Source organism: Colobus angolensis, unplaced genomic scaffold, assembly GCF_000951035.1.
Source record: "Colobus angolensis palliatus isolate OR3802 unplaced genomic scaffold, Cang.pa_1.0 Scaffold225, whole genome shotgun sequence".
NCBI lineage: Eukaryota > Metazoa > Chordata > Mammalia > Primates > Cercopithecidae > Colobus > Colobus angolensis.
The window spans coordinates 6,079,684-6,107,367 of record NW_012115433.1 but is presented as its reverse complement, the minus strand read 5'-3'; the positions used below and the strand labels follow the sequence as shown (position 1 = coordinate 6,107,367).

At 38.9% G+C, this 27,684-nt stretch overlaps 1 protein-coding gene across 1 annotated transcript in view; it reads left to right on the top strand.

The window, feature by feature from the left end:
* The window catches only part of RTTN (rotatin), a 202,104-nt gene that overhangs the window by 148,277 nt on the left and 26,143 nt on the right, over positions 1–27,684 (top strand). Inside the window, exons 38-44 of the mRNA XM_011944090.1 lie at positions 1,821–1,861; positions 2,558–2,640; positions 3,487–3,640; positions 6,229–6,366; positions 9,575–9,792; positions 26,695–26,800; positions 27,571–27,668. Of these exons, the coding sequence (XP_011799480.1) occupies positions 1,821–1,861; positions 2,558–2,640; positions 3,487–3,640; positions 6,229–6,366; positions 9,575–9,792; positions 26,695–26,800; positions 27,571–27,668 (838 nt within the window). The remainder of the gene's footprint in view (positions 1–1,820; positions 1,862–2,557; positions 2,641–3,486; positions 3,641–6,228; positions 6,367–9,574; positions 9,793–26,694; positions 26,801–27,570; positions 27,669–27,684) is intronic.

The following is a 27,684-nucleotide window of genomic DNA, read 5'->3' as shown; positions in this document are numbered from 1 at the left end:
TCCAGTCTGGGCGACAGAGCGAGACTCCGTCTCAAAAAAAAAAAAAAAAAAGAAAAGAGAGGTGGGGTTTGAAGACTTGGATTCTGTTCTTGACTCCATCATTAACTAGCTTTAAATGTATGATCAAGTGTCTGGATATCTTGGAGCACCACTTTAATAAAGAGGGACATTGGTGTAGTTCAGCTCCTGCATCTGTGATTTTAGGCTATCTCTGTTAGGTCTGTTATTTACACCAAAGTTAAAGTTGTTAAAATATTTGGTGGCTAAGTTATTTTAACAAATATGCGCTTTATATGTGTTTTCAAAGCGCAATTTGATAAAAATGATGTATTATTGTTCCTTCACAGATATTTACTGTTTTAAATTCTTGCCTATAGCTAGAATCTATTTATAAAACATGCTTAACAATTATTCATGTAGCTAGCTGTTGCTAACAGAAATTTTATTTCAAAATCAAATTTTAAGAAGGGCTACAAGATTTTTTGGGAGGTGATGAATTAAAGATGAAGAAGACCAATATCTCTTGCTTTGAGATGTGTTCTTTGAACTGAATAAGACAGACCCCATTACAAAGTTTGGGAACGCTACACACATGGTCTTCGAAGCACTTGTCCTGGTGCAGTGTTTTCAGCCGAGCATGCTTATTGCATAATGACTGTCTCCTCCATTTTTCTGCTCTCCATCCAGCAAATCTTTGTTGAGTACCTGCTGTGTGCCTGGATATTCTCCAAGTGAATAAAACAAAGACCCTTCCTCAAGTTGGGAGAATAGATAATTAGAAAATCCATATATGCCTGATGATGATAGACATCTCAGAAGAAAAATTAAAGTGATGGCAGAGTTGGAAGGGTAGGGCTGTTCCACTTAGGATGATTAGGCAGTGACGTGGGACCCGAAGTTAGTGAAGTTAGTCCTATGGTCATCGCAGGACCCCTGAGGTTGGGGTGTGCTTGGCCTATCCAAGAAACAGCAAGGCGGGCAGAGTGGCTGGAGCAGAATCTATGAGGGCAAGATGAGACCAGAGCAGCACAGTCAGCTCCATGAAGTCAGGGCCCTGCTGGCTGTTACATTCCGTTGTGTTCTGAGTGTCTGGCACAGGGCTTGTCTCAAGACAGCTACACACTTGATCCTTGTGCGATGAGTGAATAATAGCAGTAGCAACAATTTATGGGTATTTGTTTTTGTTAATTCATGTAATCTTCACAACAATCATGAAGTTTCGTTAATGTCATAAAGGAAATGCCTGAGGCCCAGAGAGGTGAGTGACTTGTTCAAGGTCTCTGACATAGATTCCAACCCATGCAGGTCAGTTCCAGGGCCCACATTCTTAACCACTGCACTAATTGGTCTTATGTAGATTAAATGCTTTTGAGCTCTTGGTATTAATATAAGATCATTCACTCATTCCAGAAATTTCTTGAGCCTCTGCTTTACCAGATTCTGTTCTAGGTGCTAGTGATACATCCTTGAACAAAGCAGACGAGCATCTCTGCTCACTAGAGTCTGTCGTAAATGCAGGAGACAGACAGTAAACAAGTACATAAAATGTATTTTATCAGATAGTCACAAATGGTATGAAAAAAGTAATTGAGGATGGGTAAAAGCGGTGTGTCAGCAAGGGGAGAGGTGGCTATTTTTAGGTAGTGTGGCCAGAAAAGGTCCCCGAAAGGTGACACTTAAGCAGAAAACTGGGGAGGTGAGGGAGTAGGCTCCAAGTGCCTGCAGCAGACGGCGTGGTCAGAGCCCTGGTGGTGGGGTTATACTCTGCTAAAGGTATGATGTATTAAAATTTGTGGTTGGTTGATTGGTATTTTTGACAGCGTGGTCAGAGCCCTGGTGGTGGGGTTATACTCTGCTAAAGGTATGATGTATTAAAGTTTATGGTTGGTTGATTGGTATTTTTTTTTGAAGAGAGCCATACATAGAAAAAGAGTTACTTTATCAACTACTCTTAATACATTAATATTTTATTTAATATTGAACGTGATCATATACAAAAGAATCTTTAGCAATTCAGCTTTTTCTCTATAACACTTCTTCTTGCCTCACCTGGCATGGTTTATCTATTTATGGTAATATTTCACACATCCAGAGGTCAGACTTGCTATAATTTCAGTTATGCTAGAATATGAATGTAATATGAAGTCTCAAAACTTCACAGCAATAAACAAATTAAATTTCACAAACTGAAGAGTTTGTGAAGTCTAGAGCCACCTACATTTTTACATAAAGTAAGTTGGCAGATTAGATAAAGGGAGGACGTATTCATCAGGAGAAGTAGGACAGAACTATTTGTAAATAGTCTGAGACCGTTGACTTCAGAGACACATACCCCACAAATTTACAACAGGCCCTCGACTCTTCATTACCCTCTTACAACCCCAGAATAAAGTGAGAGGAAAAAGTGTGTGTGTGTGTGTGTGTGTGTGTGTACAGAGAGAGAATGACTGGTTTCAGAATATCTTTATAAAATTCACTGATATATAACTGGCTCATTGCTTGAGGGTAGTGGACAAATGAGACATCACAGTTCATTCTTTAATTGTTTCATATTCAGAGGATTATTTTTCTGAAAAGTACTTTTGCCGGTTAATACTTAACAATACTGGCATCAGGCAAATTCCAGAGATGGTTTTGTTGGTAATATTGAAGATGATTTAATTTTTTCTCTTATAATTAATAATAGTATTTTTATGCTGAGGGCAAAAATAGAACATATTTGCATTTTATTTGTAGCAATAACTAGGCTATTAGGCTAGATAGCCCCCACCCCCACGTATGCACTTTGAAGGATATTTTTGTAGTCTGTCTTTCTTTACAAAATTATAGACTTTATGACTTTGTTATACACTTTTCTACTTCTTCCAGAATATTGATTTCATAATTTGACTACTTGAAAAATATGGAGACTTTTTTTTTTTTTCTTTTGAAACAGAGTTTTGCTCTGTCACCCAGGCTGGAGTTCGGTAGTGTGATCACAGCTCACTACAGCCTCTACCTTCTGGGCTCAAGTGGTCCTCCCATCTCAGCCTCCCAAGTAGCTGGGACTGCAGGCATGCACCACCATGCCCGGCTAATTTTTATATTTTTTGTGGAAACAGGATCTTGCCATGTTGCCCAGGCTGGTCTCAAACTCCTGGGCTCGAGCCATCTGCCCACCTTGGCCTCTCAAAGGACTGGCATTACAGTACAAATGTGTTAGCCACCACATCTGGTCAAGATTTTACTTCTTTAAATGGAATTTAAAAGTTGACTTTGAAAATATTGCTTTGTTTGGTGTATAGTTGACAGTATTAATATGGCTGTTAATGACATGCTTATGAGAAAAATAATGCTTTGTCTGCTGTGTGTTAATTTCAGATCTTGAAAAATTATGATTAATATTTTATTTTTTATTAACTTGTGTTCCAAAAGTAAAATACTGTATCACTGAGATGGGCTTTTTATATGGCATGTTTGATTTTACCCTATCTCCTTTTCAAATAGGTTTCCTTTCTCCTGGAATACCTATCCTCTTTGTCCAGGCTTCTGCAGTCATGTTTATTGGTGGAGCCTGACCTTGTGATTCAGGATGAGCTTATGAAACCTCTTATCACCAATATCATTGGAATTCTCACCATATGTACCAAAGATGTATTAGGTAAGCTTAATTGTTTTAGGTTAGAATGTAAGTTAATAATATTGAGGAAAGAAACTTACTCTGTTCCAGAAATTCGCTTGAAGGTTACTTTTCAGTTTCTTTTTGCTAGTATTTTGGAAGGCTTTGATAATATGTTTCATAGTTTGGATGCCTTTTAATGATACTACTTAAGACAAGTGTATAGTATAATAAAGGACTACCCTTGAGTTTTAAGAAATGAGGGCAAAGCTCTCTGTGTGATGTTAGAAAGTACAGTGAGTTCTGGGTATTAATTATTCTTATAAACTATGGCTAAGGCCAAAAACCTGATAAATCATTCCCAATAACAAGTATAAGCCAATCTAGAATATATCCAAAATTTCCTAAGGTTCTAAATTATTGAAATGTGTATGTATTTTGTGATCTAATGGTATCTTCAGAGAAAATATTTTATGATGAAAAGTTGAATGTAATGCTTAGTGGAGAAAATTAAAGCGAAGTAGGATCTTTGTCAAAATCTAATTGTTTTAAAAGTGGAAATAATCATTTATAATGAAGTAATTGACCATTTGGTAATTCTCTTTGCCTTTCAGTTTGTTTTTATTTGAACTATGGATTTACTTGGTTTTAGATCTGGAAAATGAAGTGTGTTATGATACTCAGCAGAGCCAGTTCTCAGCATCTCATCAGTGTTAAAATGATCTCGATGTTAAAGGAATAGTAATTCCTTACTTAGAAATTCAACAAGTGGCAGTGATATTGTAACTCAGCTTATTAGGTTAGACTGGACAAGCTCAGCAAAGTGGTATCACCCCCAGTCCCTAAGGAGTGAAAATTGATTCTGGGGACAACAGGGTGAGGCAAAAGCGCCTTAGAAATTACAATGGTTTGTAGCCTCCCAAAGCTCAACTCTACCTGAGACAATCTTATTACTTAGTATTTCTCTTCTTGATTTTTCTTGAGAATTCCTTGAGAAGCATTGACGTTGAGTTCATGGAAGATACACAAGATGTTGCAAGACTAGTGCCACACAACTGTGGTGAATAGATGACAGCAGCTGGAGGACCTTTGGTTAATTATTCGATCCCAAGGTCATGTAGCAAAAGGTGGTCTGTGTATCTTGGCTGCTATTGGCTGCCTTGTGAATGCTTTTTATTGATCCTCTTGCCTTTCTGTATGATTTGGGCTTTGAAAATTAAATGGAAGTAATATATATTTATTTAATTACATAAAAGTTTTTTAACCCATCATTAATTACATCAAGCGCTGAAAGGAAAAAATATCAACAACGTCTGAATGTACATCTATTAGCTGGTTAAATTAAAAATTGTTTTCTCATATCTAGCAAAAGACTTTAAAAGTTCACTGGAAATGTTTTTTAAGAAGTTTTTAAATCTTTTTCTGGAAAAAATAAGTTTTAAATGATTTTATAAGTGTTTATTATATTGCTATTATGTATTTATATGAATTGTTAATTTATGTATGTAAATTGATACATCGTGATATATAAAAATAAATAAATTACATGAAAAGTTATTTAGCAAGTACAGGTACAAAGCTAAATTTGGTGTTAATAGGTCTTTAATTTTTAATTTAATTTTCAGCTTAAATGTTTTATTCGGCTATTCTTAAGCCTGTATTAAATAAAAACAGTAAGCTCTATACTTAGCCTTTTTATGTACAAAGTGCAGATGTACATATAATACATAAAGAGATATACAGTATCACTGTGGAATTAAAACGTTATGGGGATGGCAGTGAGGAAACATATTTCTAAAACAAACTCTTTAGGGAGCCACTAATGGCAAAAGGGTTGAAAAACACCAAGGATTGTCCTGGGAAGGTGCAATTTTCAAGTACCTCATAGGAGCTCAGTACACCTAGATGGATGTCCTCTGGGTTAACGTCCTATAAAGTTTACATTATAGTGGAATTTGATAAAAGATGACAAATCCTCCTGATGGCATGACCAGAGAGAGTCCTCAGCGACTGCTGTACAGCTTCCATTTACCTGAGTGCAGAGAAGGGAAAATGTGTCCTCCTCCTAGAAGGTTAATTGCTACATCCTTAGCCATAGGAAGAGCTGCAGAATCTTCTTTTGTGTCATACTTTTCTTTGTGGGATGATACTTTTCTTGGTTCTTCAAAGAAATCCCTTCTTTTCTACTTTGACCTTGGCACCCTGTGCTTTCCTTTCACCCCTGCACAAAGCTGCTGGAGGGGATAAAGGAAATAGGGGAAAACTTACTCTGAAAAAAGTAGCACAAACAATGACGTGTTTTGATAATGTGCCAATATGTAGTTCTGCAGTCATGGCTTAATACTCAGTTTGTCACACCTTCTGATTGTTCTTGAGTATGCTTTAATAAGAGGAGAGTTTGTGAGTGTGGCTTTATATGCAGGAGGATGGAGGGGAGATATCTTAAGAAGCAATGGAAAAGAGAAGTTAATTGAAATAACTGTTGGATAATGCCGAATTAGGTTCGTCTTCATTTGATAAGTACACACCCCTCATTTTAAGTGTAATGAAGTGTCTGTGTTAAGTTTTATATCTTGAAAGGCTCTTTTCCTTTGTGTTAATAACTTGAAGTGTTTTGATTAATTTTGTAGATAAAGAGTTAATATCAGCTTTTTATCACACATGGACACATTTGTTTAATCTTCTGGCCACGCTCCTGAGGAAAGCTGGTGCTGTCACACTCCCGTCTGTTACCGTGGCCGTGGCCAAGCACTGGACAGCAGTGATTGGTAAGAAGATACTTGCATAATCTTGGGGGCGTTCTGCTAATAAAATGAGATAATTATTCTGCCTGTTTAGATATGTAAATTCACTAAAATTAAGTAATTATGGCATAGCATATAAAAGAGATATCAGGGTGCTTGCTTTGAAAAATTTGCAGTGTTCTTGAGCACCCCCCAAAAAATGCATTTTTGAAAAATTGAAACACATTTTAAGATAACATTAAAGTGAGTTAGAAAAGCCGGTGGTTTTATTATTTTTTTTTTATTTTTAAAGCTTTTTAAAGACATCATCCCTGAAGCTCTCTTTTATTGAGAACATTGTATTGGCCACTCTTGGTTTTTTTAAATTTTACTTTGAGTTCTGAGATACATGTGCAGAATGTGCAGGTTTGTTACACAGGAATACATGTGCCATGGTGGTTTACTGCACCTACCAACCCGTCATCTAGGTTTTAAGCCCCGCATGCATTAGGTATTTGTCCTAATGCTCTCCCTCCCCTTGCTTCTCACCCCCTGACACAGTGTTTGATGTTCCCCTCCCTGTGTCCATGTGCTCTCATTGTTCACCTCTCACTTTTGAATGAGAACACGCAGTGTTTGGTTTTCTGTTCCTGTGTTAGTTTGCTGAGAATGATGGCTTCCAGCTTCATCCATGTACCTGAAAGGACATGAACTCATTCTTTTTTTATGGCTGCGTAGTGTTCCATGATGTATATGTGCTGCATTTTTTTTATCCAGTCTGTCACTGAAGGGCATTTGAGTTGGTTCCAAGTCTTTGCTGTTGTGAACAGTGCCACAGTAAACATACATGTGCATTTGTCTTTATAGTAGGATGATGTATGAAACCCTGGGTATATCCCCAGTAATGGGATCGCTGGATCAAATGGTATTTCTGGTTCTAGATGCTTAAGGAATTGCCACACTGTCTTCCACAATGGTTGAACTAATTTACACTCCCACCAGCAGTGTCAAAGCGTTCCTGGTTCTCCACATCCTCGGCAGCATCTGTTGTTTTCCTGACTTTTGAATAATCACCATTCTAACTGGCGTGAGATGGTATCTCACTGTGGTTTTGATTTGCATTTATCTAATGACCAGTGATGAATTTTTTTTTTCATATGTGTGTTGGCCACATAAAATGTCGCCTTTTGAGAAGTGTCTGTTCATATCCTTTGCCCACTTTTTGATGGGGTTGTTTGTTTTTTTCTTGTGAATTTGTTTAAGTTCCTTGTAGATTCTGGATGTTAGGCCTTTGTCAGATGGATAGATTGCAAAAATTTTCTCCCATTGTGTAGGCTGTCTGTTCACTCTGATGATAGTTTGTTTTGCTGTGCAGAAGCTCTTTAGCTTAGATCCCGTTTGTCAGTTTTAAGCCTGTGGTTTTATAAAGGTACGTATGATATGATTATAAAACAATGAGATAAATTTTCTTGTGTTGGTATAGAAACCAGTATCATTTCTGACATATGTGCATTGTATGCAGATACATCTTCATATATAAAATCCTGTATACATGATACCATGGAAAGTTGTGATAACTTTCTCATGACATCAGAATTTTCTTAGAGTACAGAAATGCCAAGAGTATAGTATAATTATTTTTATGTTTTTCATACGATAGTTGCCCACTAAAATAAACATGGTTATTTTAAAATAACTAATCTTTAATTTTTCATGAAGCCTCCTAAATTTTAGCATAGCAAAAAGCTGTTTTTTAACATAAATATTCATAACTAACATTTATGTAACCTTTTTAAACAACCTGCTTAAATGCACTCAAAATTGAGTTATTTTAAGTTTCCAAAGTACCTGCTAATTCAACTGACTGATTTTTTTTTAACATTTATCATTTGATCATTCAGTAAAGTTAAATGCACAATACAATTTTTAACCAAAGCGATAGTAAGAATTATGGCCAAATGCATGTTTAACAATTTAACAGAATTGTTAGTTTTCTGGATATAGGAGTTCTGAGTCTACCATGGAGTACAGTGTCCACGTAGGATATCATTATTTTGCTTAAAATATAATAATTGAAAGATATTGACTGATTAAGACATTGGGATTTTCTTCTTGTATTTATTGGGGGAAAATTAGTTTATCACCTATATTATCAATAGAAAGCATGATGCTACCCACATTAGATAAATCTGGCCTGCAGCTTGTTTTGGTAAATAAAGTTTTACTGGAACATAGCCACACTCATTTACATATTTCATACGGCTGTTTTCATGCTACAACAGTTGAGGTGAATAGTTGTGAAAAAGCCAGTTACCTGCGGAGTATAAAATACTTACTAGTTGGCCCTTTACAGAAGAAGTTTGCTGACCTCTGACTTAAACTTTACCTGACACTGTTTCCTAGTGATAAATACATATTAAATTCAAAACCTTCCTTCAAAATATGTGTACAGTTTTATGTAATAATAGTGCTAACCAAAAGTAACTTACTGCATAAACAGTTTTGATAATAGTAATGTTAATGAAAACATTAATAATAATTATTGATTTTTTTGCCATGGTTTTATTTTTGGTCTTTTTTTTTTTATTCAATTTCCATCTCATATGCCCATATACATTTGAAACATCTCGCGGTCACTCTGTAACTTGTGTTCTCTGTAACAGTCTTTTCTCAGACTTGACTAATATTTGGACATCATTTAAATGAACATAAGTCTTATGAAACCCCACTGCTACTTTGTTTTTCTTATGTAACTTTAATTTGTACGTGGCAAAATCTAAGCAAAAATTTTTGTGATTATAATTCTCACACAAGCATAACTCTAAAATATAAAATCAAACAAAATTATAAATCCAATTTTTCAAGTTAGTAAAATATAAAACAACACATATTATTTTGATTGAACAACATCAGTGTTCACAATAGAAAATTAATAATGACTGTTTCAGTGTAAATTCCTTTGAGTTTGGCCTGTTCTTTCCACTCTGTATTAAGTTTGTGAATCATCAGTTCATGACCACTTGTGTGCTGTCTGAACTGCTGAGAAATACTTGTTTGTACATTGTGCCAACATGGCATACTAAGTCTTGCTTTTAAGTTCTGTTTGGCATCAGCTTCTTTAAAAATTGCAACACAATCACATAAGTTGGTAATCTAGATGATCCAGAGTATAGTTTTAAAATCAATTTGATTTCCTTCTTTGTTTAATTTTGAAGAAATTTTCAAACATTCACATCTGAAATTATCCTTTTAGATATGTTCTGCAAATGTGCAGGCTTGTCTGCCACGTGTCCTGCCCTGTATACTGCCAGCCTGCAATTCCTTTCTATTCTGTTGACCGAAGAAGCAAAAGGGCATCTCCAGGCTAAGAGCAAAACAAATTTATGCCATAGTCCAACAATGGCTTCACTTCTTGATGAGACTCAGGAAAATCAGAAATCTCTAGAACGACTTAGTGATGTAATTCTTCAGGTATGTCATTTCCTGGTTTTTCAAAAACTTTATTTAGCATTTAAATGAATTGACTTTCAGTCATGTTCTTGTTAAAAACTTTCTCAGTCATTTAAATTAAGAAATAGTGATGCTTATTATGACTGTTTAAATGATACAAAAGTTTATCAAGTTAAATTAACTATCTCCTCTTTAGCCCCACCCGCTTGTTGACCAGTTTCTTCAGTGAATATCATGTAAAAATTTGAAGTGAAATATTACTAATCTAAATTTAACAGTTGATCAAAACAGTGTTTCCTATCATGACCAAAATGAATATATTTCAGGAACGCAGTTATAGTTCAAAATTTATTGTAATTTTAAAGATATGTCTGTATCTCTGAAAATATATTCGAAGTGACATTTGTTTTCTGTAAGTGGACTACAGATTTTTGGGGTTGGTTACATGCATAGGTAAGTGGACTTGTCTGGCACATTTGGAAGAAAATGCCCCCTTTCCAAGCCCTGTTGCCTGTTTTATCTTATAAAATTATGTTTACGGTCTAAAATGTGAATCAAGAATTTGACTCATCAGAAAACATTCTAAAATCACTAAAGTATTATTGTATGAGTAGATTAGTAATTTTTTAAAAACTGTTTTTAGACAAAGTTTGTGTGTTTAGACAAAAAACTGTTTTAAACAAAGTTTACATTGTTTTTTACAAATAGGAATATTTTCAGATTTTTCAGTGTTTAGAATTATTCTTTTTAATCATATGGTTTTATGATTTTTGTCTTCTTACTGAAAGGTGGAAAGGTAGTAGAATTGTTTATTGAAGAATTTGCTTCAGCTTCCCAATCAGCCAGCCACATTTGGCAAAGAGAAGATTGTTCCTGTGCTGATTTGTTATAGTCCCTTTGTTGCTTAGAATTTGGAGATTTTCACCCACTTCTTTGCCTGTGAGAGTCATGGTATGCAGATATTTCTGGTATGACTGCTTGTGCTTGGGCACTAGGCTTGATTATGCTGAGATGCAGAAAGGATTGCCAGTAAGAGAGGAGAAGATGCTTTCTGATTCACCCAGGAGCTGGCCTATGGAGAGTGTCACAGGGTTCCTCGGGGGACTTTGTCTCTCTTGTGCTACAGAATCTGGTTGCCTTTCCAGCAGAGATAAGAAGCCTGTTAAGGCATCCCCCATTTGCTTATCCATCTCCAGCAGCACCTTCAGAAGCCTGGATAGAGCTTTAGGGGAGAAGGGTTCCTCAGAGCATTTCTCTAAAAGCCTCTTATTCTTGGGAGGCCATAGCTTTCCTGTACCTCACTGTCAGTTCACTCAAATTTTCTTAGTTGAAAACAGAAACTGGAAATTGTCCCAGTTTTCTCATTCCCTGTCAGAACAACAGACTTATTTCCCAATGATTAACTGAGTCTCCAGTTTTGCACTTTAAAGAATGTTGTAAGGAGGAAAATTCAAACCTTTTTAAAAGTCTCCCAACCACAACCCCTATCTAATTTAATTATAAATTTCCTAACTTTGGCTTTGGTTGGAGCACTGTACTGCTTGGGGAAAGGCTTTCGCTCTTGCTGACACACTTTGCTCGTCAGAGAATTTCAGTGACTTCACTCAGAGGAGAGTGCAGTGAGGGCAGTGTGCTGGGCCCCGCCCTCCTTGCTGAGGCCAAAATGGCAATAGCTCTGGGAGCCTGGCTCTGCATGGATGACTGTGGGTGTCCTGCAACCAATCCTCCTGGACCTGGGGAAATTTAAAGATTCCCAGCCAGGCAAAGCCAGGGCTATTTTATTTCCCAACTCTTTAATCTTGTTTGTGGTGCTGTGTTTGAACTATCCGTGATGAGACTCATGATACATATGGATCCATGTAGGGTAATGAATCAGTTTATAATAGTATACACAGGAAAAAAAATCTGTGCTAGAGGAATTTGTGCAATTTACCTTGCCCTTATTTTTACCTAATACTTTGTAATATTATTCATTATAAAAGCTTTTGTTTATAATTTTTTATGTTACCTTTTTGGACAAAGAAAATGAGATAGCCTACAGTCACAGAATATCTCAACGATTTTCCTAATGACTAGCTAATTTTCCTCTTTATTTCTTCTAAATTACAAAAAATATATTTTGTGAGGGTATGGGTATATCAACCAATTATTTAAACTGTGTTTCTTAATAAATCATACTTCTTGTGTTCATGTAAGCAGTAGAATTTGGATACATGACATCTGTTAGAAAGGCACAGGCAAGTTTAAGACAAAGAAAGTGAAGAGAGAAAGTATACTTCTGGCACACTTATGACAAAATGTGTAATTAATGTAAGTCGGGACAGTTAATGGGCCTGTTAAATTACAAACACTGTTTTCTTTGCCCTATAGAAGTAGGGTGTGTGAATTAAAGTATTATTAGAGTACATTCAACAGCAAAACGTTTTGATAAGTAATAAATATAGCTTACTATATGTCCATGGAGGCTGTGGGTTAGGCCAAGTGCTATATGAAGCAAAGTAAACTACAGTCTTTAAATTATCTGAAGAAATTATATTCTAAAATTGATGTCTTTCAAAGGTCCTTATTTAAGTTTTCTGTAAAGCCATACTCAAGAAACATTTGACATGGGACGTTAGGCAAATCCCTTCTTGTGATCAGTTCTTCAAGTGCAAAATGATAGGATTTTATTACATTAATACTAAGTTTCGGCTGCCTCTAAAATCTCCATCCTCCTAACAAATTATTATATTGGAACTTCAATTAAAATGTCTGGGCAGAGTTATCTTTTAAATGGCGCTTTATAGCACTGTCCCATAGGGGATACATGTTGGAAGTATTCATACTTACATCTTCAGTCATGTATAAGTGTTTTTTTGTAAGTCCATGTTGAGGTGGTTTCAGACTTTGAACATTTTCTAAGAAATATTTAGCTGTCTTTTGTCCATAAAATACTGAACACATTTGACTTAGTGGAGATTTTACCTTCCCTGGTTTATGAAGATACAGCAGTCTCCTCTTATCTGTAGTTTTGCCTTTTGTGACTTCAGTTAGCCATGGTTGATTGTAGTCCAAAAATATTAAATGGAAAATTCCAGAAATACACAATTCTTAAGTTTTCAATTGCATGCCATTCTGAGTAGTATGATGAAATAAATATTGCTCTGTCTCCCCCGTGGGATGTGAATCATCCTATGTCTAGCTTACCCACGCTGCATATGATACGTGCCCATTCATCACTTAGTATAGCCATCTTGGTTATCAGGCTGACAAATCACAAGATGAAGAAGGATGAGTGCATAGTAGTAAGATATTTTCAGAGAGAGAGGCCACAATCACATAATTTTTATTATACTATTCTGTGTTATTGTTTGTTATTGCTAATCTCCTACCTGCCTAATTTATAAATTCAACTTTATTGTAGTTACATATGTATAGGAATAACACTTAGACTATATGGAGTTGGGTACTATTCATGGTTTTCGGTATCCACTGGGGGTGTTGTAATGGATCCCCCCAAGGATAAGGGGGCCTACTGTGCTCAGTATGTTTTATTTGCAAATACATAATAGATAACAAGATCAATAAAAATCTCTCTATATGTAGTAGATTTTGTCTGTAATTGATATATTAATCAATTGAGATGTTGAATTAATTTTGCTCCTTATATTTTATCTGATTTCTAAAAGTAGTAATGCAAATGAGGAACTCTTGCGTCTTGTTTTAGATGTATTTTATGCTCACATGTAGTGAATGGTGAAATTCAAGGATAAATGTTGAAAGGAAGGCTTATATATTTAAGATACCGTTGTGTTGATGAATGTTCACTGTAATTAAAAAGCCTATTTTTATATTAAGTACCTTTTGGAAAGAAAGCAAAAAAGTCTTGACCTAGAATAGCCTCCATCATTTAAGTGTACAGAAGGGATTAATCTAGAAAGAGCATGACATTTAAAGGAATTTTGGTTGATGAGAAGACATTATTTCTTGCTCTGTATCTTCTTGATTTTTCTCTTTTTTGTGTATTTGCATCATCTGGCAGCTAGTTGTCTGTAGCTTGAGTTTATTCTCAGCCTTGCTGCCTCCAGGCTCCTCACACTTCCAGTCGTGTCCACTTGCTGTGTCGCAGAGATGCTCAGACTGCTTTGCAGTCTGCAGTAAGTACTGTATGGAAACTGACAGAAAGTCAGTCCTTCACTCCAGCCTTTCCTTCAGTATATGTTGGAAAGTATATGAATTTACCATAGGTTAATCCTGTTTGTTTCCTTTTTGTTTGTTTGTTTTTGGGTTGGGGCTTTGATTTCAGTTTTACCGTGTACACATTTTAGAGAACCAAACAGTTCTATCTGTAAGTTTTTACTAAAAGTAGGAGATTTTGGCCTTCATTCCTCATTTTCTCAGAGGTGACCACTTATACCTCATTTAGCTACTTTTTATAGCTTCTCTTTCGTGTCTCTAAATAACATGCTTATGTTTTTTTGTCTTGATTATTCAGTTTTAGATATTATCTGTTGAATTCCTACTATGGAAAATGAGACTTTAACTTTTTTTTCATGCCCCACCCATCTACCCTACCAAAATGGGTTCCCTTCTCATTCTCCTAATATTAATGTACCATAATGCCAATTAGATAATAGGCAGCATGAATGGTGTAAATTTGTGACAGTGTTACACACAATTGAACCGTGTTGCAGACAGTGTTTAACTTTCTTTTCTCGCACAGCTTTTGTTTCCCTTAGAGGTAATTATTGCATTATTTTAAAATGTGCTGACTTTCCTGTTATCACTTATAAACTCCATGCTCTTTGCCAGAATTAAGTATCCTCTCAGTGTGTTCAGAATTGTCAGAACTTCATCGCTTCATCTTTTGAAAGAAATCTCTTCCCAATTCCTTCTGACCTACTTGGTGCCTGTTGTCATCCTGGGATATCCATTCACCGGTTTCTGGGAATTCCTTTACCTCTGTGTTAGGTGCAGTCTCCTGTCATCCTGGGATATCCATTCACCGGTTTCTGGGAATTCCTTTACCTCTGTGCTAGGTGCAGTCTCCTGTCATCCTGGGATATCCATTCACCTGCTTCCGGGAATTCCTTTACCTCTGTGCTATGTCTCCTGCATCCCGCACGCTGTCTCCATCTCCTGTGGCCTTGTCTCCTGGTTAATGCTCTTCATTTTTGCTTAGAGTCTCTTCTCCCTTAGTTTTCAGAGAAAAGGTACCAAGGAGGTCTTTTGAGATCTAAATGTCTGAAAGTCTTTATCTCCTTTACATGTAATTTATAGTTAGGCTAGTGAGAATTCTGGATTGGAAATCATTTGCTTCAGAATTTAGAAGCCATCATCTATTCTTTTTAATTCCAAATGTTACTATAGAAAATTCTGAAGCCCTGGCCAGGCGCGGTGGCTCATGCCTGTAATCCCAGCACTTTGGGAGGCCGAGGTGGGCAGATCACGAGTTCAGGAGATCGAGACCATCCTGGCTAACACAGTGAAACCCCGTCTCTACTAAAAATACAAAAAAAAAAATAGCCTGGCGTGGAAGCGGGCGTTGGTAGTCCCAGCTACTCAGAAGACTGAGGCAGGAGAATGACGTGAACCTGGGAGGTGGAGCTGGCAGTGAGCCGAGACCACACCACTGCACTCCAGCCTGGGTGACAGAGCGAGACTCCATCTCAAAAAAAAAAAAAAAAAAAAAGAAAATTCTGAAGCCCTTAGAATTCCTGGTTTTTCTCTTCCTGGAAGTTTTTAGAATCTTTCCTTTTTCTCTTGTATTCTAAAATGTTTAGATGAAGCATCCAGGTGTGATCTGTTTTAGCCATTGTGCTGGGCTCTCTTGGGCATTCTTTCCATCTATAAACTCATGTTCTGAATTACTTCAGAGACATTCCTGGTACTTTGTATGCTCTGTACATTTGGAGCTCCTATTAAGTTTTCTTTTTTCCTATGTAATCTCTCTCTGCTGTCTTTTCCTCTATTTATTGTAGTCTCTCTTTTCTGTTTGGCAGCTTTTCTTGGTGTCTGGTAATCTTGATTATGTGCTGTATTTAAGACTGGGAAACTCACAGCAGATTGACGTCCCTGAGCATCAGAGTGCAACTTTTCAATTGCTGTGCAAGGGGAGCAACGGGAGTTATTTTGTAGACTTGTTTCTGGGGCTTATCAGATTCCCTGGAGAATGGTCTTCTGCTCCCTTTCCTGGAGGTGAAAACTCAACTGCCAAATGTTACGTAGCCAAGTAGGAGATGACAGCTGAGGTCTCAGAATTTAGTTTGCACAATTTCACTTAATCCTTCAAAAGTTTTAGTAGAATACTCTTGCCCACAAATGTTCCCGTGTCTGCCAGTTCAGAATCCTAATTTATCCTCTCCAGAGACTAAACATCCAGGATTTTGCATGGGCTGGGAGAAAGAGTGGATTAGTTACATAGAAATTGGTGGCTGGCAGGCAGGATCTGGGCATGTAACTACTTTTTAGAGACTTTAAGCAATTCTCCTTTGTCCTCACATCCAGGGATACCTGGTGCTAAATTTCTTCAGCCTTGGGCAATTCAGTGGATAGATTGGGGTAGTTTTCAGCTTTCCCCACTCACCACTTAGAATTCAGGGTTCCCAAGCCTAATACACTTGCCACTCATCCATCTGCTTTCTAGTTTTCAGGCTTTTGTGTGTGTGTGTGTGTGTGTGTGTGTGATCTCATTTTTGTCATTTTAGTGGGATTTCAGGAAGGAGTAAAAGACATATCTGTGCACACAACTATTTCCTTAGGAGTCTTAACTCCGACACACCCCTGTCCCCAATTGCTACATATATTTTTATTTATTTTTTATTTTTATTTATTTATTTTTGAGACAGAGTCTCACTCGGTCACCCAGGCTGGAGTGCAGTGTGGCACGATCTCAGCTCACTGTAACCTCTGCCTCCCGGGTTCAAGCGATTCTCCTGCCTCAGCCTCCTGAGTAGCTGGGTCTACAGGCGCCCACTTCTACGCATGGCTAATTTTTTTTTGTATTTTCAGTAGAGATGGGGTTTCACCATGTTAGCCAGGATGGTCTCGATCTCCTGACCTTGTGATCCGCCCGCCTCGGCCTCCCAAAGTGCTGGGATTACAGGCGTTCGCCACAGTACCCAGCTAATTTTTATATTTTTCGCATGTTGGTTAGCCAGGCTGGTCTCGAACTCCTGACCTCAGGTGATCCGTCCATGTTGGCCTCTCAAAGGGCTGGGATTACAAGGCTTGAGCCACCACACCTGGCCCCATTATCATTTGTTTCAAGAAATGTTTCAATTTTCTTTTTAATTTTTTCATTAACCCACTGGATATTCAGGAGCACATTTTTTAATTTTCATATGTTTGTATAGTTTCCAAAATTCCTCTTGTTATTGATTTCCAGTTTTATTCTACTCTGGTCATAGAAGATGCTTGATACTATTTCAATTTCTTGAATGTTTTAAGACTTGTTTTGTGAACCTAACATATGGAATATGCTACAGAATGATCCATGTGCTGAGGAGAAGGAGAAGAATGTGTATTCTGCAGCCGTTAGATGAAATTTTCAGTAAATATCTATTAGGTCCGTTTGGTCTTTAATGCAGATTAAATCCAATGTTTCTTTGGTGATTTTCTGTCTGGAAGATCTGTCTGTTCATCGCTGAAAGCAGGGTGTTGAAGTCTCCAGCCATTATTGTCTTGAGATCTCTCTCTCTCTTTAGCTCTAATATTTGCTTTATATATCTCAGTGCTCCAGTGATGGGTACATATATACTTAGAATCATTATGTCCTCTTGCTGCATTGACTCCATTATCATTATATAATGACCTTCTTTGTCTCTCCTTACAGTTTTTGTTTTGACACCTATTTTGTCTAAGTATAGCTACTCCTAATTTTTTTGTTTGTTTGTTTTCATTGGCATGGAGTATCTTTTTCCATCCCTTTATTTTCAGTCTGTGTATATTTTTATTGGTGAAGTCTGTTTCTTGTAGGCAACAGATAGGTAGGCGTTGTTTTTTCATCCCTTCAGCCACTCTGTGTGTTTTTATTGTCGCCTTTAGTCCATAGTCCATTTACATTCAATGTTGTTATTGACAAGTAGGGACTGCCTTCTGCCGTTTTGTTATTTGTTTTCTAATTGTTTTGTGATCTTCTCATTCTTCTTTACTTCCTTCTGTCTTTATTTTAGTGAAGATGATTTTCTGTGGTGGTATGTTAATTTCTTAGTTTTTGTGTCTCCATTTGTATCGTTTTTGTGAGAGGTTACCATGATGAGGCTTGGAAATACTTTCTTATAGCCCATTATTTTAAACAAATTACAACAATGCTGATGGCATGAACAAACACACACGCAAAAGAAAACTAACAAAAATTCTACACTTTATCTCCCCTGCTTTTTAACGTTTAGTTATTTCTCTTTATGTCTTATTGTACTGTCTTTGTCTTAAAAATTTGCTGTAGTTATTATTTTTGATTGGTTCATAATTTTGACTCTCTACTTAAGAATAGTTTACACAACACCATTACAGTGTTACAATGTCTCTTTTTTTCTGTGTGCTTACTATTGCCAGTGAGTTTTGTACCATCAGATTATTTCTTCTTGCTCATTAACATCCTTTTATTTCAGATTGAAGAACTCCCTTTACTCTTTCTTGTAGGACAGGTCTGGTGTTGTTGAAATCCTTAGCTTTTGTTTGTCTTTCATACTTGGAGGATAGTTTCGCCGTATGTACTGTTCTAGGGTAAAGTTTTTTTGTTTTTTTTTTTTCCTTCAGCACTTGAAATACGTCATGCCACTCTCTCCTGACCTGTAACATTTCCAGATATATTGGAGCTCCATTGTATGTTATTTGTTTCTTTTCTCTTGCTGCTTTTACGATCTTTTCTGTGTCCCTGACCTTTAGGAGTTTGATTATTAAATGTCTTCAATGTCTTCTTTGGGTTAAATCTGCTTGGTGTTCTGTAACCTTCTTATACTTCAATATTGATCTTTCTCTAGGTTTTGGAAATTCTCTGATGTTATCCCTTTGAATAAACTTTCTACCACTATCTCTTTCTCTTAACTTGCCCGTTTGAGGCTATTTTTTAGATTTTATGGGCATGCTTCATTCTTCTTTATTCTCTTTTTTCTTTTGTCTCCTTCCCCTGACTGTGTATTTTCAAATAACTTGCCTTCAAGCTTACTAATTCTTTCTTTTACTTGGTCAGCTCTACTATTATGAGACTGATGTATTTGTCAGTGTGACAGTTGAATTGTTCAACTCTAGAATTTCTGCTTGCTTCTTTTTAATTATTTCAATCTCTCTGTTAAATTTATCTGATAAAATTATGAATTCCTTCTCTTAGTTTGAATTTCTTTGAGTTCCCAAACAGCAATTTTGAATTTGAATTGAATTGAATTTTGAATTCTCTGTTTGAAAGTTCACACATCTCTGTTTCTCCAGGCTTGGTCTCTGATGCCTTTTCTAGTTCATTTGGTGAGGTCATTTTTTCCTGGATGATCTTGATGCTTGTAGATGTTCATCAGTACCTGGGCATTGAAGAGTTAGATATTTCTTTTAGTCTTTGCAGTCTGGGCTTGTTTGTGTGTGTCCTCCTTGTGTAGGCTTTCCAGGCATTCCAAGGGAATTGGACCTTAAGCCCAGTAACACTTTGTTTCTTGCAGACTTGTAGAGGTACTGCCTTGGTGGTCTTGAATAAGATCTGGAAGAATTCTCCAGATAACCAGGCAGAGACTCTTGTTCTTTTACCTTATTTTCTCCCAAACAGAGTCTCTCTATATATACTGAGCAGCCTGGAACTGGGGGTGTGGTGATATTAGCACCCCTTGTGGCCACCACCACTGAAACTGCACTGGTTTAGTCCTGATGTCAACATAACACTGGGTTTCTCTCAAAGCCCACTGCAGTCACTACCTGCTTACCACCTGTGTTCACTCAAGGCCCTAATGTGTCTGGAATTGGTGGGTTATTGGTCTCACTGACTTCAAGAATGAAGCTGCGGACCCTTGTCCAGAGCGTGTTCCTTCAGACATTCAGATGTGTCTGGAGCTTCTTCCTTCTGGTGGGTTCGTGGTCTCGCTGTCAGGAGTGAAGCTGCAGACCTTCGTGGTGAGTGTTACAGCTCTTAAAGGCAACGCGTCTGGAGTTGTTCGTTCTTCCCGGTGGGTTCGTGGTCTCGCTGGCTTCAGGAGTGAAGCTGCAGACCTTCACGGTGAGTGTTACAGCTCATAAAGGAAGTGTGGACCCAAAGAGTGAGCAAGTAGCAAGATTTATTGCAAAGAGCGAAAGAACAAAGTTTCCAGTGTGGAAGGGGACCCGAGCAGGTTGCTGCTGGCTGGCTCAGGCAGCCTGCTTTTATTCCCTTATCTGGCCCCACCCACATCCTGCTGTTTGGTCCATTTTACAGAGAGCTGATTGGTCTGTTTTACAGAGAGCTGATTGGTCCGTTTTGACAGAGTGCTGATTGGTGCATTTACAATCCTTGAGCTAGACACAGAGTCATAGAGTGCTAGTTAGCTAGATACAGAGTACCAATTGGTGTATTCACAAACCTTGAGCTAGACACAGAGTGCTGATTGGTGCATTTACAATCCTTGAGCTAGACACAGAGTCATAGAGTGCTAGTTAGCTAGATACAGAGTACCAATTGGTGTATTTAACAACCTTGAGCTAGACGCAGAGTGCTGATTGGTGTATTTACAATCCTTGAGGTAGACACAGAGTCACAGAGTACCAGTCCTCCAAGTCTCCACTAGGTTAGCTAGATACAGAGTACCAATTGGTGTATTCACAAACCCTGAGCTAGAGTGCTGATTGGTGTATTTACAAACCCTGAGCTAGACACAGAATGCTGATTGGTGCACATACAATCCTCCAGCTAGATCTAAAAGTTCTCTAAGTCCCCATCTGGTTCAGGAGCCCAGCTGGCTTCACCCAGTGGATCCTGCACCAGCGCTGCAGGCAGAGCTGCCCACCAGTCCCAAGCCGCGCCCGCACTTCTCAACCCTTGGGCTGTCAATGGGACCGGCTGCCATGGAGCAGGGGTGGCACCCGTCGGGGAGGCTCAGGCCGCGCTGGAGCCCACCACAGGGGGAGGAGCTCAAACATGGTGGGCTGCAGGTCCTGAGCCCTGCCCTCCTGGGAGGCAGCTAAGGTCCAGCTGGTGTGGCAATGGTGGGCAGGCACTGCTAGGGGACCCAGCGCAACCTCCGCAGCTGCTGGCCTGGGTGCTAAGCTCCTCACTGCCCTGGGCCAGCGGTGCTGGCTGGCTGCTCCTAATGCGGGGCCTGCCGAGGCTGCGCCCACGCCTGCTGGAACTCACACTGGCCCAGGAGCGCAGCCCTGGTTCCCGCCCGCACCTCTCCCTCCACACCTCCCCGCAAGCAGAAGGAGGCAGCTCCGGCCTCAGCCAGCCCAGAGAGGGGCTCCCACGGTGCCTTGGCAGGCTGAAGGGCTCCTCAAGCGCTGCCGGGGGGACAGAGTGAGGGCTACTAGCACATTGTCACCTCTCAATAGGACTTTATGGTCAGTAGGTGGCAAAGCCAGCCAGGTTTCTGTCCTTCCGTTCAGAGCGGTAAGTTTCCCCAGACCCTGAGCAGGTCCAGAGATGCTATCTGTGAGCCAGGGATTAGAGTCAAAAATCTTAGAATTTTACCTGATGTTCTATTCTAATGCCACTAACCTGGCACTCAAACTACAATACAGGGTCCTTTCTGCTCTTCTGTCCCCTTTCCACAGGAAAATGAGACTCTCCTTTGGCCACCACTACCACGGTCCCATAGGAGTTCTACCAGGCTGCTGCTAATGTTCACTTAGAGCCCAAGGGCTCTTCTGTCATTCTGTGATGAATGCTGCCAGACCAGGGGCTCATGTGTAGGTTTGTTATATAGGTAAACTTGTATCATGGGGGTTTGGCGTATAGATTATTTCATCACCCAGGTAATAAGCCTGGTACTCAACAGTTATTTTTTCTGATCCTCTCCCTCCTACTACCCTTTACCCACTGGTAGGCCCCATTGTGTATTGTTCCCCTCTTTGCCAGTGCTCTCATCATTTAGCTCCCACTTATAAGTGAGAACAAGTAGTATTTGGTGTTCTGTTCCTGCATTGTTTCCTAAGGATCTTGACCTTGAGCTCCAACCGTGTTCATGCAGAGGACATGATCTTGCTCTTTTTTATGGCTGCATAGTATTCCATGGTGTATATGTACCACATTTTCCTCATCCAGTTTTCCGCTGATGGGCATTTAAGTTGGTTCCATGTCTTTGCTATTGCAGATAGTGCTGCAGTAAACATCTGTATTCGTGTGTCTTTATGGAAGAATGATTTCTGTTCCTTTGGGTGTATACTCTGTAATGGGATTATAGGGTTGAATTGCAGTCCTGTTTTTAGCTTGTTGAGGAATCACTGCCTTGCACAATGATTGAACTAATTTGCCTTCCACAATGATTGAACTAATTTACAGTCCCACTAACTGTGTATAAGCATTCCCTTTTCTCCACAACCTCATCAGCATGTGTTATTTTTTGACTTCTTAATAGCAATTCTGACTGGTGTGAGATGGTATCTTACTGTGGTTTTGAGTTGCATTTCTCTAATGATCAGTGATGTTGAGCTTTTTTTCATATGCTTGTTGGCATTGTGTATGTCTTCTTCTGAGAAGTGTCTGTTCGTGTCCTTTGCCCACTTTTTAATTTTTTTTTTTTCTTGTAAATTCACATTCCTTATAGTTGCTGGATATTAGACCTTTGTCAGATGCATAGTTTGCAGATATTTTTTCCCATTCTGTGGGTTGTCTGTTTACTCTGTTGATAGTTTCTTTTGCTGTGCAGACACGCTTTAGTTTAATTAGATTTCATTTGTCAATTTTTGCTTTTGTTGCAATTGCTTTTCATGTCTTCATCATGGAATCTCTGCCAGTTTCTGTGTCCAGAATGGTATTGCCTAGGTTGTCTTCCAGCATTTTTATAGTTTTGGGTTTTATATTTAAGTCTTTAATCCATCTTCAGTTGATTTTTGTATATGTATAAGGAAGGGGTCCAGTTTCAATTTATGCATATAATTAATCAGTTATCCCAGCATCATTTATCAAATAGGGAGTTCTTTCCCCATTGCTTGTTTTTGTCAGCTTTGTCTAAGGTCAGATGGTTGTAGGTGTGCACCCTTATTTCTGGGCTCTCTATTCTGTTCCATTGGTCTATGTGTTTATTTTTTATACCATTACCATGCTTTGGTTACTGTAACCCTGTAGTATAGTTTGAAGTCAAGTAGCTTGATACCTCCAGCTTTTTTCTTTTTGCTTAGAATTGCCTTGGCGTTTTGGGCTCTTTTTTGGTTCCATATGAATTTTAGAAGTTTTTTTTCTAGTTCTGTGAAGAATGTGATTGGTGGTTCGATAGGGATAGTATTGAATCTACAAATTACTTTGGGCAGTATGGCCATTTTAGCGATGTTGATTCTTCCTAGCCATGTTCATGGAATGTTTTTTCCATTCATTTATGTCACCACTGATTTCTTTCAGCAGTGTTTTGTATTTCTCCTTGTAGAGATTTTTCACCTCCCTGGTTAACTGTATTCCTAGGTATTGCATTTTATTTTATTTTGGTGGCAGTTGTGAATGGGATTGCATTCCTGATTTGCCTCTTGGCTTGATTGTTGGTATATAGGAATGTTAGTGACTTTCGCACATAGATTTTGTATCCTGAGACTTTGCTAAAATTGTTTATCAGCTTAAGGAGCTTTTGGGCTGAGATGATGGGCTTTTCTAGATATAGGATCATGTCATCTGCAAACAGGGATAATTTGACTTCCTCTTTTCCTATTTGGATGCCCTTTATTTCCTTCTCTTGCCTGATTTCCCTGGCCAGAAATTCCAGTACTGTGTTGAATAGGAATGGTGAGAGAGGGCATCCTTGTCTTGTGCCAGTTTGCAAGGGGAATGCTTCTAGCTTTTGCCCATTTGATATGATATAGGCAGCAGGTTTGTCATAGATGGCTCTCATTATTTTGAGATATGTTCCTTCAATACCTAGTTTGTCGAGAGTTTTTCATATGAAAAGATGTTGAATTTTACTGAAAGCCTCTATTGAGATAATCATGTTACTTTTGTTTCTGGTTCTGTTTATGTGATGAACCATGTTTATTTGCACGCATGTTGAACCAACCTTACATCCTAGGGATAAAGCCTTCTTGTTCGTAGTGGATTAGCTTTTTGATGTGCTGCTGGATTCAGTTTGCTAGTATGTTGTTGAGGGTTTTTGCATTGATATTCATCAAGGATATTGACCTTTTTTTCTTGTTGTTTTATCTCTGCCAGTTTTGGTGTCAGATTTTCAGCTCTGTCTGATCGGTTACTTTCTTTTCTTGGCTATTTGGCTGTCAGCTCCTGTATTTTTTTTTTTTTTTTTTATTCTTAGTTTTCTTAGATTGGGTTTCAATATTCTCCTGAATCTCAGTGATCTTCATCTTGTCCATATTCTGAATTCTGTCATTTCAGCCATCTCAGCCTGGTTAAGAACCTTTGCTGGAAAATTAGTGTGGTCGTTTGGAAAAAGGAAGACACTGGCTTTTTGAGGTCTTAGAGTTCTTGCGCTGGTTTTTTTTCATCTTTGCAGGCTGATGTTCCTTCAGTCGTTGAAGTTGCTATCCTTTGGATGATTGTCTTTTTTTTTTTTTTTTCCTTTTATCCTACTTAATGTCCTTGGGCATTTCATTGTGATATAAGGTGTATTCAGTCGACTCATTTTAGGAGGATTTTAGGGGGCCAAGGCTCAACTCAGGACTCCTGGACTGTGTGCTCTAACTCTTGGGGACTGGTATCTGGGCAGGGCTTTGATCTCTGTGTCCTCAAGGTTAGGAACCTGCTGCTCTGGAGGGTCCAAGGTGCTCTAGGACTGCTGCCCATAACTCTCTGATGGTTGGTGCCAGCGAAAGCACTTCATAGGGAAGTGGCAGTAGGATCGGTCCTTGTTGACACATGTCAGCAGCAGGGTGCACACTTGTCAGCTGCAGCAGGGTGCCGTCAGGTGCCAGGGTGCCAGCCTTGATGCAGGCGTCTACAGCAGCTGTGGTAGCAGCACAGCTTGGGGATTTGGGAGCCCCCGCCTGAGGACTGTGTGCACATTCATACTGGTGGTGGTATTAGCACGAGACTGGACAATGGTGGACGCAAGACTATGTGTGCCCTTTGTGCCCATTCATTCTGGTGTTGGTGGCTGCTCAGGGCTGGGGGTGGGTTCGCTGCTTTTGGTGGCTAGTTCTGTGTTGGCAGCCCCAGCGCAGGGGTGGGGTGCTGGCAGGCCCAGGGCTGGTAGGCTCCGTGCCTGCTGACTCTCTGAGGACAATAGCAGGGAGGGAGGATGGAGTGCACTCACGGCTGGCAGCAGTGACATGGCAGGGTGCATGTGCACACGTGTGCTGGTGGGGAAGGGAAGGCAGGCCCTCCTGTACACGCCCACAAAGCATTGTGGTGGGTGGCCAGTGGGTGAGTGCCTGCAGGCAAGGCAGCATGAAGGAGGCTGCAGTGGGGGAAGAATGCTGGTGCGTATCCAACTGGGGTCACTCTACTGGAGCACTCTGCTAGTCAGGCACAGTCTGCTAGTGCAGGAGCTACCATGTAGGCCCCCAGGAAGTACCTGGGAGCTTCAGTCCAAGCAGGTGGGGCTAGGCTCGGGCCCTGGGAGAAGCCAGCAGACCAGCGGGTGACCCAGACTGGCCCCATCTCATGGGTAAGACCACCCTGCAGAGTTGAGGTCCCACAGGTCCCCTAGGGATAGAGTCTTCTATGGGAGCAAGTCTAGCCTAAGGGGCTGGGCGTCCCTGGCAGTGCTACGCTATAGACACTCCCATACAAAACTCTAGGCTCTGCCCCAGCTGGAGTGCTGCTTCTATTGCTTCCCTAAGCAGCTTTCCCTGACAACTCAAATGGCCATAGTGGTCCAGGGGTCCCTTCCTACCATGATTCCAGAGGCCTGTGGTGAGAGCGAATTTTGTTCCTTGCCTTTTCAACTCAGCCCCTCTGCAGGAGTTGTTGGGGGCCAGGAACAAGTTGTGGTGTTTGGTAGCCCCGAGCAGGGTCCCCAGCTTCCTCCCCCTTCAGCCCCGGCTCTGTGTTTTCCCTCCATCGGTTCTCAGTGCCCTCCCTCTGAAGATCTGCTAGGAGTGTGCCAGTCTTCCCGATGTCCCGGTCCCTCAGTGGGAGATGTTCCTCCTGGCTGTATCTAGTTGGCCATCTTGGAGCAGAAATTTCTAGTTGTTGTTGTTTTTTTTTTTTTTTAAATAAAAATGTATGGAATCTGTTAGTATGTCTACTTTTGTACATATTAGAAATTTTTAAGTGAAAATTTTTCTAACTTATAAATTTAAATGTATAAAGGAAATATACCAAAATAGTAGTTTCAGAATTACAAATGATTTTCCATTTCTCTGAAAGTCAAAAAAGTTATGCATTATTTTTTGAGAAAATGTTATATGACAGGTGCATGTTACCATAGAAATGAAAGATGGAAAGAACCAAATCACCTGAGATATAGGGGTAGTTTAGGTAGAAATGGAGAGAGGGGAATGTGTCCCCGGAAGGAGAAAGGAGGAAATTGATGACAGTTCTCCTGCTCAGCAGTTTTACAAGCACCCATTTTAGTAAGCTACACATATGTATACAGTATGCTGTGGTGAATTTGAGTAAGTATGTGAGCTTGCTATGTAAAAGCTAAATAATGCTTTTTTTCTGTAGATGCGTCTTTAAGAATGATTGTTGTTCTCTTCCATATTATAAACAACTTATACAGTCTTATCCACACAGAACATTCTCAAATATTAATGATTTATCAAAATCCAGTGAATTTCACATGATAGTTGAAACCTAGCAATATCTTTTAAGTAGAAAATGTTCTTTATTCACAACGGTTTTGCTGCAGATTAAATATTTCTTCAAGGCGGTTTGATTTGTATTCTCTGCAGTGCTATGAAGGGAAATCCTCCAAAGATATCCTGAAAAGAGTAGCTGCAAATGCGTTGATGTCACTTCTGGCTGTCAGTAGAAGAGCACAGAAACATGCTTTGAAAGGTGAGCCACGTGACACGTCAGCTGTGTTGATGGCATTATCAGCAGCTCATATGTTTTGTTGCTTGTTAAAGTTAATTTTCTTTAGACTCAAAATGTAAAAAACTTACAGTATAATCTTAGTGTCAGTAAAAATCGTTTTATTCATACAGAAGCAGTAAATATGCATTACTTTTCAAATAAAAAGATTAGACGTAGTTTTTTGTTTGTTTAATATGTGATGGTTCTTGCTCTAAAGAACCTATATTTAAATATTAGAGAAGCTAAAAGGTGACACATTGAGTTTCATTATAATTAAATATTACTATCCAGAAGCACTCACTGCATACCTGAACAAAACCCACATAGTTTTGATGGTAAAAACAGCAACAGACGGTTCCATATTTTCATATAAATTTCTCCTCTTGAGTGTTGTAATGTAATTTCTCATTTGAGAATCGGAGAATATAGATCTGAGAATTCAAAGAGAATAATGGCAACATCAAGTCCATTAATATCAGTTCTGATTTGCTACTAAAACAAATGATGTATTCCTCAAGTTGTAAATTGGATTTGGGGAGTATCTTACTAAAAACTGAAAACAAGTGGCCTTCAGCATTTTAGTCCTCTTACTTTTCCCCCCTCTGATTCATTAATCTCTTACTGAAAATTCTAAAATGAAGTGGGTCAGAAATAGAGAATGTTACCTTTTTGAGAATCTGATTGGTATATGTGGTTTTAACTTAACTTGGAAATAGAATATCCTTTTGATTGCTATAGATTTTGTCTTTCAGCCAATCTTATAGACAATTGCATGGAGCAGATGAAACACATAAATGCACAACTGAACCTAGATACTCTGAGGCCTGGGAAGGCAGCATTGAAAAAAAAGGTAACATTATGGGATA